At 35.3% G+C, this 12,772-nt stretch overlaps 1 protein-coding gene across 1 annotated transcript; it reads right to left on the bottom strand.

Moving 5' to 3' along the window:
- Positions 1-1,085: 1,085 nt before the first annotated feature.
- On the bottom strand, positions 1,086-9,427 carry LOC125829053 (uncharacterized). The gene is made up of 13 exons (XM_049508329.1): positions 9,018-9,427; positions 7,153-7,558; positions 6,374-7,046; positions 5,995-6,035; positions 5,557-5,625; positions 4,506-4,606; positions 4,323-4,401; positions 2,381-2,479; positions 2,205-2,273; positions 2,032-2,081; positions 1,844-1,925; positions 1,634-1,728; positions 1,086-1,334 (listed from the first exon to the last, which is right to left on the bottom strand). Exons 1-13 carry the CDS (start codon positions 9,410-9,412, stop codon positions 1,208-1,210), a joined length of 2,286 nt encoding a protein of 761 aa, XP_049364286.1. The 5' UTR covers positions 9,413-9,427; the 3' UTR covers positions 1,086-1,207.
- Positions 9,428-12,772: the final 3,345 nt, after the last annotated feature.

The raw sequence follows: 12,772 nt of genomic DNA, 5'->3' as shown, positions 1-12,772 counted from the left end.
GCTAAATCTAAGTGTGGAAGAATCATTGTTCCTCCCCACAAGCACGTTTCCATGACTTCAAATGGCTTCCATGAATGAATTTGGACTAGGATGAAACCCTCATGTCTTTATTTTTTTTTTTAAAATTTGGACTAAGATGAAACCCTCATGTCTTGAACCTTGGAGATGAATTTTCTTGAAAACTGTGGGATTGTGGTGTAGAATCTTATCAGTAATTCATAATTAGTGATTACGAATACTTTGAAATACATGGAAGGAACATACCTTAGTGTTGGAGAGGAGAGAAAATTGTCCTAGGATTGATGGAATGAAAAATGTAAGAAGATATTTTAAAAATTCCATCGGCCATTTTATGGTGCCAAAGTCCAGGTAGCCAATTAGAATATTGTCAGCACTCCGCCTTTGTGAATGAAACTTGAATTAATTATATTTGTGACAATTTAAGCATAATCAGTATGTATGCTCCAACTCAGTGTTACAGAATATTGTAACCAAATCACAGGAGTGATTGTAATTTGTGGAATGTTTCCTTTCATTTAGTTTGATTTATTCATTGTAATTGGTAAAAATACCTTAAATATTCATGAATAAGAAGATAACTTGTCCCAATGGATTACAGTACAGAATAGGTGAACTAGACATGAAAAAAGAACAGTTAAGCCAGCTGAGTTTAGGAAGCACGCAAAAGTTGAACACAGGCGCACAAACAAGTCTGGGAGATTAGTAGAAATGACGTGTTACAGACCCTTTCTAAGCCTCAATAAAATATAACCTCAGTTGATAGACCATCTATGGAATCCTTGACAAACAAACTAAAAGTTGCAAGGCACAGCCGACAAACAAACTAAAAGTTGCAAGGCACAGCCCAAACTTGAGGTGACGATTTAACACTAAGAGCCATTGTGATGAGTTCAGTTTCACACAGTGGATGAACTATACATGAAAGTCATGATTTCACATACGCTATGTCCTATAGGATTTATGTTCTTCCTTGACACCGATAAATGACAGCTGTTATCTTCTCTATCAAGTTTCCTCTCGGTGAACAGCCTGCTTGGCGACTTTAACCGAATTTTGGGTCCGACAACACAAGCAATTTGTGACCGCTGAGTGACACTTCCAATCAAACAGTCACTGAAGGCAGTGTGTTATCAGTGTATCTTCTGGCTACTCCACAAAAGCTTCAAGCACAAAACACCATCTTTATCTATAGTTCCTTCTGGCTGCTATCTCCTGCAACATTACGTGCTGCCTGAGCCTGAATGGCATACTGCCTCAGCATATCCTTGAGTTTATCTACCAACTCTAGGAACGTTGGGCGTAGCTGTGGCTCGCTGAGGTGGACAAATCACATATTAGTTAAATATGTGCATAGTTGTGTTCAAACAAAAGAGATTGAGAAGAAAGATAAATTGATCTTGCAATCAAAGTGGTTAAAAATTTAGTCAGTGAGGAAAAATTTGGAGGCCAATTTATTTTCCCTAACCGTCATGAAACATACCATAGGTTTACATGTCGTGGCAACACAACTTGTCAAGGACACAAACTCCAGTACAAACAGGGCAATATTCTTAATAAAGACTATTTGCTTTAATTAAACAAATCATGATGGCAAAAAGAATAAGATACAAACCTATGCCAACAGCTCTCAATAATAGAAACCCACTGTGGATCAACATTCTTGGGGATATCTAGCCGCTGATTCATGAATCCTACAGCTCCAATCACCTGAAGTGTGAATCCAATAACTGTTTTCAGATGCTCAACTATATAAAATACATTTCCTTTCGATTTTTTATCTTTTGGTATGTAATCCACGTGAATTTTAGGAAGATGAAAATACCTGCATTGAGTTGAGGTTATCCCAAGGGATCTTTTCCGTGGCAAGTTCCCATAGTATAACACCAAAACTGTATATATCAGCCCTGAATATAACATGTATTTAAGAAGCAATATCATTAATTATTCAGGAAATCTGCATGAAATTCACCAATATCATTAAAAAGATTTAAACTCTTATTGCGGGCGTACTTCTCATCTGAAGGTTCATTGCGAAGAACTTCTGGAGCCATCCATTGTGGCTGCAACAGTAATGAAGTTTGACATAAAGTCAGCCAGGCACTTGAAGTTTGAATATACAGGTCAACTAAAGTAACTCATATTGATATGCTAAGAAAAAGAGGTCCTCAGTTCAAGTTGAATACCGTTCCTTTCCCATTCTTTGTTGTTAGATATGTCTCGTGCTTAAGACGTGACAGACCAAAGTCCCCAACCTATAGATATGTAAATGCATAGTGAGAATCTCAATACATCTAGAACCTCCAAGTGACAAAGGTTTAGGGGTTGTCAAGGATATTCAGTGGAAAAATGATAGTCTAACCTTAACGGTCCAGTTCTTGTCCACAAGAAGATTTGAAGACTTCAGATCCCGATGAACTATAGGTGGGTTGAAATGATGAAGATAGTTCATGCCACGAGCCTGAAGAAATAGAAACACATTACAATTATATAACATGATTTAACTTGGTAATGCCAAAATCCCAGACAAATACGACATTATTGAAAAGAAAGCATAATCAGAAAACATGTCTGAAGATCATGAAAAGAAAAAGTAGAAATAATGCTTTTCCAGTAGGAAATATGGATGCTGCTCATGATGATATGAGAGACATAATTCTTCGGGACCCCCCTGAACTTGGCACCCTTTATTCGGTGCACACCTGAACTATTTTGTCCTTATGAACACCCTGAACTTGACAACTATCACCCCTGGAAGCTAAGATGGCGAAGGATGTGGATACACTCTTTTAGGCCAGTGGATGAAGAAAATAAGAAAATCAGCTTCCAAGAGGGTTATTTTCCAACAGTCAATTGCCAGAGTCATATACTACATTTTATTTGTTCCAATTGTGACTTTCTTTTTGCTTCTTGTACAATGCATATTTCTACCAAAATTAGTATTTATATCTCAAAGAAAGCTTTTAGTTGGATCCCTGTTTTAGGGAAATAGGGAGATCGATGATGATGTCACACATTGTATTGGTGAGGCATGGATGAAGTGGAGGCTTGCATCCGGTCCCTTGTGTGACAAGAAAGTACCACCAAAACTTAAAAAAGTAAATTTTATAGAGTGGTGCTTAGACCAGCTTTGTTGTATGGAGTGGAGTGTTGGCCAGTCAAAAACTCTCATGTTCAAAAGATGCAAGTGGCAGAAATGAGAATGTTGAGATGGATATGTGCATGCATACTGGGAACGATAGAATTAGAAATGAGGATATCCGAGACAAAATGGGAGTGGCCTCCATGGTGGACAAGTTGAGGGAAGGGAGACTGAGATAGTTTGGGCATGTGAAGAGGAGAGGTGTGGGTGCCCCAATGAGGAGGTGGGAGAGGTTTGATATAGTGGGGACGAGGAGAGGCAGAGATAGGCCGAAGAAGTATTGGGGGAGGTGATTAGACACGATATGGTCCATCTTCAGATTACCGAGGAAATGACCTTAGATAGGAGAGTATGGAGATCACGATAATGGTAGAAGGTTAGTAGGTAGTTAAGAGTGGTCCTATTACTAGCTTGTGCATGCATTTACTTTTGGTATCTGTTATCATCTCTGATCTACTGTGTTTAGGTGATCGCACCTGCTTGTTGTTGTAGCTACAATTCCTTGCATATAGTTGCTATGGCTTTGCTATTCGTTGTCATGTTTCTCCCAACCACCTGTTTTTTTTTTCATTTTATAACTGCTTTGATTTTCTTGAGCTGAGGATCTTTCAAGAACATCTCTACCTCGGAGAGGTAGTAGTACAGACTGCATACACTCTACCCTCCCAGAGCCCACTTTGTGTGGAAGTTTACTGGGTATGTTGTTGTTGTATTTAATTCTCAATAATGGAGTTGCACCCATGCTTTTTACAAACTTGACCATAAAAAGATGTTTCAAAAATTAATGAATTAAAAAAGGTAACAAGATCTATTCTATTTTACAAAAATGTCGTGTGGGCTCTCACCTCCATAAGGTGAGATTAGTCAGGGAGTCGAAGCTATCAAATAGTCAAGTATAGGTGGGTAATTAGGAAAAAAATAATTCCGGTGTGCACCAAATAAACAGTACCATATTCTATGTGGTCCCAAGATATTATGCATAAGGTGAGATTAATCAGGGGGTCAAGGCTATCAAATAGTCAAGTATAGGTGGGTAATTAGGAAAAAAATAATTCAGGCGTGCACCAAATAAACAGTGCCATATTCTATGGGATCCCAAGATATTATGCATACATAATATATATGAGATGTTTTAGGTATTACAGATTTCATAGGAACTCACAATATCTAAAGCCATGTGAATACGTCGTCTCCATTCTAGTTTGGATGCATTTCTTTGTAGTAACCTAAACAAACTTCCTCTGCATTAATAGAAAACGAAATGGTTTGTAACTCCTTGTAATATAGAAACATTATCCCATAAAAACTGAGCATAAACAATTTGTTTTAAGAATTGAGAATTGACCGTGGCAAGAACTCTGTCACAATACAGAGGCGTTGGGGTGAAGTTACCGCACCCATGAAAAGAAGAATATTTGGATGTCGGAGGCGTTTCATCAGTGACACCTGCAGAAAAGCAAGTGCAAAATCTCTTAGAAATGCTTGTCGACCAAGCATAATCATAGAAACCCAATGGTCCTACTTGAGTTATAAACTAAAAAGGATATGTTATATCTGTCAGGAAACTCTTCTAGAATGACATGTTAGTCCCTTCAGATGATTATGATTTATGCAAATATATTACATGAAATGTTGCTTAATAGAGTGCTTTATTATAACAACATTTTTATTAACAGGAATCCTCTAGTACAATAATAGTCAGCACCTAAGTAGAAAGTGAAAGCAAGAACCCAGGAGAAAATTAATCAAAACAAAAATGAGAACTATAGAACCATGAATAAAGAAGACTTCTGGTTCTTGTTGCCTTAAACTAAATATGTGTATAATATACCAAATGCCTTTAAAATCTTGTGGTCTTAAATATGTCAGGTAGAATATTGGGTGTAAAGAGTTACTAAATATAGAAAGTGGCATTCTTTTTGAAACAGAGTAAAAGGGAAGTAAAACAAATAAATCGAAACGGAGAGAGTAACTAAAATTCAACAAGTACCTTACTACATTTATCGATGATTATCCAGAGTCCTAAATGTAGGTCAAGCATACGGCAAAATGCGAAATTCGAACACACCATTGGAGAGGACAGAGAACAACTCTGTCAGGGTGATGAAAAATCTTCTATTCTTTATTCTCTTACCAATTGAAAGCCTACAGTTCTGTAAATAATATTTTATTGGTTTCTTCTTTTCATTGACATTTATCACCCAAAAAAATCATAATTTGCCCCATGCCTGCATCTTAGACCTCATTAAAGCTACTGACTTCCAGTCGATCATGAACTAAAACTAGGGAAGAACTCGATAGTAACTCTGATATAGCTTAACTGCTTTGGAAAAACAATTTCCCATACAGGAACATGTAAAAGCTTTTCACAATTTATCCATGAAAAACATACTGACCTCCTGTCTGAAGGAATATATGACATCATCCGAATATTCTTGCTTGGAAAATACTTTAACCGCAACATCCTGCAAAAGACATCACTTTACAAAAGTAAACCAGCAGTCGTTCCACTTCTTAAAAGTAACCAATAATCAAGAATTCAAATGACATTCATAGAACGTGACAAATGGCATGTCAAACACTATTCAAATACTGGCTTAAAGCACTTCAAAGTTTTAAACATTAATTGAATGGAGCATATAATGAGAAAAGGCAGAAAGAATTTAGCCCTTCTTTCAAATAAGTGTAAACTCCCATCAACTTGATAACTTATACAAGTGATATCTGAGAACAAGATATTTCATCATGCCACAGTATATGTTTGGAAACACTTAAACAGAAATTCTTAGGACATTCTCTAGAAAGGAAAGTCATAAAAGAGTCAGAGAACATACTGATCCAAACCACAGCCCATGATAAACAGTTCCACAAGAACCTATTGAAACATAAACGAAGGAAAAGTGAGAACGATGGAACAGAAAACATGAGAAACTCTAGTTAAACCATAAAAGACATAAATCTGATAGCTGTAACGCAAAAATGTGATCCTCATAGGGGAATGGTTTATAAGCTTCAAAAATATGAAAATGTGCATAGAAGTGTTGCTAAGTTTTGTCCGAACTTCTTATTGTTTCACTGAACATCTATAACTGTGGTAAAACAGTAAGTGATAGCATCATACATGCTTGATAATTCCTTAGAAAAAGAAAAGGGTCCACTAACCTGATATGATTTATCTTTGAGAATTTTACCGGTAAACAAGAATTGACATACCTTGCCCAATTTGTTCTCCGATTGTCATATCCTCCCACAAAATTTCATAATCCAAGCAGTCAGTATCAGCATCCACTTTATTAACAGCAGTACTAGTAGTGCTATCTGTACTACTAGCACTGCTTGTGCTATTAACATTAAATGATGATGACCAGGATCCCCAAGCCTCATTGGTAGCTGTACGGTTACTTTCCATAATCTGATCATCTGGTGTTGATACTGCATTAGAACTCTTGAAATGATTCCACTCATTATCTTGGTCATTGTTTAGCCAGGGCCAAACAAATCGTGTAGCCTTTGCCTCTGATACTTCTCGCTCATTGCCTTTCCATGGCCATGATAAATTCTTCTTAACCATCCACGCCTCTGCCTTTGAGGTTATAATCTTAGAAATCCCAGGTTTTCCCTCACTCTCATCTCCAGAATCTCTTGAGGATTTTTCTGGAGTGTGCTCCTCTTTTGCAACATTAGTAAATACCCCAAATGGAGAAAAGTGAACATCTCCCCTGGGTGTACTTGCTCCACTTGAATTTGCATCTTCCCTTTGATCCAATAGAGCAGCGTCAGAAAAGGCATGATCAGAATGGTGACTATCTCCACTTCCACCTTCCCGAAGGATGCTTCCCTCTCCAGTTTTCATTTTTGACTTAACCTTGTTGCTCATCTTTGTAGCCTATTTGAGGTTTTCATCACATCAGCACATAGACACCTCATACAAATAAGCGAAAATAAAGTGAAAAGAAAGAAAAAGAAAGCATGTCAAACAACTTTACACTAACCAAATTCGAAATTTTGGAGGCAATGGCAGCTTGCAGAGGTTGCTGTGGATCAAGTCCAAGGGTTGCATTAGCAATGCTTCTAGGCCTGCCAGAACTTTTATCAGCTTCTGTATGCTTCACATCAGCAGATGATTCATGAAAAGGCCTCGCATCAGTTGACACGCAAATAATACCAACAAATGTACCATCATCATCATAAAGTGGGGTATCTGTTGCTACCACTAAAAACCTGTCCCCCTGCTTATTCTTTACAGGAAATTGTCCAGTCCAATTCTCACCCATTTTCACTCTGTGTATAATGATTTTAGCCACAGCATGATCCTTAGGATCTGTTATCAGCTCAAGAAGATCCTGCCCAATAGCTTCGGCAGCTGAATAACCATATAATTGCTCAGCACTTCGATTCCTGCACAACAGTTGCAAGCCAATAATTTATGGTTTAGTCCTACATTATTAAGATTCAACAATAATAACAACCAGGCATCTACTAGTTAAGATCATCTATATGAATCCTCAATTTCTATTATGATCCATTAGGACTGGTCTCATTCCTATACTCAATAGTTTGTTTTTAGGCAAAATACTTTTGGGACCCCCCATAACCAACACCTTTTATTCGGTGTACACCTAAACTATCTTTGATCCTAATTACCACCTATACTTGGGGCTATTTGGTAACTTTCACCCATTGGACGACCTCAGTCCAAGGAGTTGTAATATATTTGCTGCCACGTGGACATTTTTTGAAGTTCTTTTTTCTAAATATTTAGCCTGAAAATGAAGACTACAGAATCGCAACATGATCATCATTGCATATAACGATGAAATAAAAAGAAATACACAGTAAAAAATACAGAGAATTCGCCAGGAAAAAAAAATACAATTGGAATAAAAAGTCATAGCATCTAAAGATAAATCAGAAAAATACAAAGTTGAGGTAAAATATATGTAGTACATTCAGAAGAAATCCACATGTGAAACAAATAAACCATTTTATATAACTAGGTGGAAATTAATGGTTGAAAAAAACTCCACTTGAAAATTGATTTGCCGATTTTTCATCAACCTCACGAGCCCAAGAGAAAATGTATCCACTCTCTTGGTCATGTCAACATCAAGGCGATGAAAGCTACCATATAGCCATGTATGTGTGTGCGTGTGTGTGGGGGACTAACAATAGTTTAGGTGTACACGGATAAAATGTGCCATGTTCAGGGGAGTGCCGAGATATTATGTGTTGTTGTTAAAGACTATTCTATGTTCTTTAATCTAGAGGTTACACTACGTTTTCTATTAACATACGAATCCTTTAAGAAACTAAAAAGATCATAAGCAAACACGGACTTAATGTAAACATGTAAATACAACTGAGCGTCAATCCCCAAATAGTTAGCAGCTACAATATAAAGATTCAGTTTGGAAAAAATAAAGTAAACAATATACATGCTTAACACCTATCCAAGACAAAAAAAAATATTGCTAACAGAGGTGTCCAGGCCAGATTGCATGCTCCTTGGGTACCTACTACCTCCCACCATCACCGATACCAGGTAACTCTGTCCACCAAACTCGGACAGATTGGAAAAAACGTCAAAATTGGAATTGGAGAGCTCATGGTTGTGAACCCTATCCAAGACAAAACCAATGCCTATTAAGGGTGTTTCCTTCTTTTCTCTCCCAAGTCCTACCAAAACAAGGAAGGGCAAGCAACAAAAATACTGCTCATAGATGGGAAAAAGTATCTGATATAACATTAAACTATACTGGTAATATAACACTATTAACTTAAATACAGAGTAAAACTAAGAAAAACCGAACTGAGGAGACATTTTTTCAGAAATAGCAAGTCCATTATAACTACTTACCAGTAAATTAATCGATAATTGAGATCAAATATATGCACAGCTTGGCCCATTGATTGCAATATGCTCAAATACTGTTTATCAGTAAACTTGACGCCCCCGCTGCTGCTGCTACAACGCTCAGTTTTACTACTGCTCTCTCTTTGCAAGGGTGATGAATGTCGGAAGGAAGTAGAGACCTTTTTCCCTAATGGGTCATTAGAACCCCTAAGCCGAGGTGGGCGTTGTGGGGATATAGAATGAGACCTTTGCCTTTGTGATGTACTATCATTTGAAACCATAAGCTTAGACATCTCCTGCTTCAACTGAGCATGACCTGCCTCCAATTCTTGGATCTTCTTCAGCAATTCCTCAGTTGGGGGTGTTGCAACTTTAGCTAAAACAGTTGGGTCTTCCATTCCAAGATTCAATTTTGAACAAACCCACTGAAAATACGATACCCAGCTTCAGATTCAGCAATGAATTTTGGTCAAACCCTCAAGATAACATCGATCTAATGCCAAATTTGACAAGAACAAAAGAAAAAGTGGTATACACAAAGACTATTTTTGCAGCTGATTTCTAGCTGAGAAGTGTAAGAAAATGGCAACTGAAGATACCCTTTGGGTAAGGAAACCTTTTTTTAGAAAAATGGTTACTATTTTGTGAAGATTATAGTGTGCTTTGTTTGTCTCTGTAAATTGATTCTGACCAATTCTTTATTCTTCGATATGACCGCCAAAATCATCTTCTATTCTCAGGAGAAACATCGTGGTAATAACGCGTCTCGGTAACAATGACTCATTCCGTTCATTTTTATTTGTTCAGCAGATGCATGTATATTTGTAAAGATAGAATGTTGAAGTAGATGTGTGGACATATTAGGAATGATAAAATTCGAAAATAAGGTAGAAGTAGCCTTCATAGTGGATAAGATGGAGAAGTGAGAATGCTTTGGACATGTAAAGAGGAGATGTGAAGTGTGAGAGGTTGGTTACGGAGGGTAACAGGAGAGACAAAGGTAAATCAAAAAGTGTTAGAGAGATAATAAAACAAGATATGAGACAATTTTAGATTATCGGGGATATGACTTTAAATATGCATGATAGGTATTAGGGTAGAAGGTTAGTGGGTAATGTATGGTTATCTTACCTAGAGTGATTGGTAGTGTAGTTTTTGTTTTTGATATTCAATATTATTCATTACTCTCTCGATCCCTTTTTACTTGTCATTTTTGACAAATCAAGAAAAGATAATACTCCTGCTGTCTCAATATATGTGACTTACTTTTCTTTTTAGTCAGTCTCAAAAAAAATGACACATTTTTATATTAAATAACAATTTAACTATAAAATGTTTATTTTACCCTTAATGAAATGATTTACAGCCATACAAATTTATATCATTCATTTTGGACCACAAGTTTTAAAAGTTTTTCTTTCTTAAACTATGTGCCGAATCAAACTACCTCACATAAAATGGGACGGAGGGAGTATCTTTTACCTACAATACCTTCAATTTATTAAAAGAGTTAATGTTTTTGAAAAAAATAGAACCTCTTTAATAAATAAATTGATTTTGGAATTCTATCAATTAATAGGAGTAAAATAGTAAACTCACTATGTCTTTTTTTTAATAGGTGTATCAAGTCAAAAATGAATAAGTAAATAGGGACAGATGGAGTGTTGTTTTCAAAAATCTATCCTAGTACGGTGTTGTTGTTGCTTGTGATTGGCTATATTTCTTCTTTGTATCTGAAATTATTGTATTTGAGCCTAGGGTCTTTCGAAAACAACATATCTACCTCCATAAGAAAGTGGTTATAATTTATAACGTCTGTGTATATTCTACTCTCTTCAAATTTCACTGGGTATGTTGTTATTGTATAAGGTTTTAGAAAATGATTTAAACAATAAATAATTAATGTTAAAAATAAAATATCAAAAATAAAATATCTTACATATTAATAGTGACAAGTAAAAATAAAAACAATAGTAAATAAATAAAAATAAATATGGGAGTGTATATATTCTAGTCGAAGATATTCACTCCGCAATCTTTTCATCTTGTCCTTTTTTTGTTTACTTTATTACTAATGCTTGTCGTTTCCACGAGTAACTTATTCTCCAACTCTATTCATTTAATCTTAATATGATATTATTTGTAGGGAACAATTGCAATATATTGTTTTATAAAACAAAAAAAGAGGCAGAATACATGAATATGTATTTTAACTTTCACTCATTTTATATTCATGTCTTCAACGAGCTTGTATAAGTAGACACTTAAACTTCTATAAAACTGAACAATGAAACGCATGTCTTACGTGGCATTCTATGTGGCAATTTGTGTACACGTAGGACCGTGGTGTCCTACTTGTATTATGTCACATAGGACTCATGTGTCTACTTATTCAACCATATACAAGTTTAAGTGTCTACTTGTGTATACCCAAAGCTAAAAGGCATAAATCTAAAATGAAGTCAAGTTATAAGGTACATTTATGTATTATGTAAAAAAAAAAGAGTGATTACACTAGTATTATATTGGATGTTACATACATTTTGATTGTATATTTCTAATGTATATAAGAAATTAGTTTAACAAGTATAGGATAAGTGTGGAGTTAAATTCATCATATTGATATACCCCCATCAAATTTGAGATAGACCATACCTACCTAATAGGGGAAATTTATGTGTATAAAAAGGAAAGGATTTATTGGTAGGACGATAAGGTTGACAAAAAGTAGTGTCAAAGAGATATCCTAGAAGCAATTGGAGGTGAAGTTAAAGGAGGTGTGTGTCTATCTATCTAATCAATAAAGGAGGGAAAAGTCTGTCATTTGCTAAACTCATGTTTGTCTTACATTTCCATTAATGGGGAGGCATTTTGGTTCATTCTTAACTACCATATCCTATACATTTTCAATATTTATTTATTTTTGTGATTTGGATGATGTTTTGATTTGAATAAAATTGTGTTTGACTAAAAGTTTTCTAAAACATGTTTTGCTTTTTTTTTATATAAAAAACAAACATGAATATGACTATTTTAAGAATATTCAATCATACCAAACAAATATGGAGTATTTGCTAATTTCAAATTATGTCAAACTTTTATTGATAATGTTTATTATCATTATTACAAATCATAATCCAAGCATTTCATCGATTCTACACCCTTCCTCGTCTGTGTTTGCTAAATTTATTATGATCGTCGTGTTTTGCGTGTTGTATTGGATTCTCTAATATTCTATGTACTTCTCGAAAGTGTTAACTCCTATATGTTGTGTGAAACTTTTTATTCATCGGGATAATTCTCTGCATGGGCTTACTTATGTACAAATAAGTTTGATACAATATTATTATTTTTATAATGAACTAGATAATACATTATCATAAAATCATAGCACAAATATTTTAAGGGTAACTTACACAAATTTCACTATTTTAGGAGTTAATTACTAATTAGATTCACGTTGGTTTGCAATATTTCGCTTCTTACCATACTTTGGATCTCAGTTATATGTGTTTGTCTCTTCCAGATACATGTAAGACAAATATATATCAACTAGCGGTCTAATTAAGGGATATAACTGAAAGTCATTAATTAAGAACGGTGTGTAATTAAGGGATATAACTAAAAGTCATTAATTAAGGAGAAAATCATGCTTGCAACAACCTTAGAGGATATGACATCAAAACTCCTAAAATAGTAAAAACAATCAAAATCCTTCTTTTTGGGGGGCAATTCAACAAAATTTAGACTTCTTAATT

This window comes from Solanum verrucosum, unplaced genomic scaffold (genome assembly GCF_900185275.1).
Source record: "Solanum verrucosum unplaced genomic scaffold, falcon-dt-bn FXZP01000007.1, whole genome shotgun sequence".
In the NCBI taxonomy this organism is placed as follows: Eukaryota; Viridiplantae; Streptophyta; class Magnoliopsida; order Solanales; family Solanaceae; genus Solanum; species Solanum verrucosum.
This window is presented reverse-complemented; position numbering and strand designations above follow the sequence as displayed.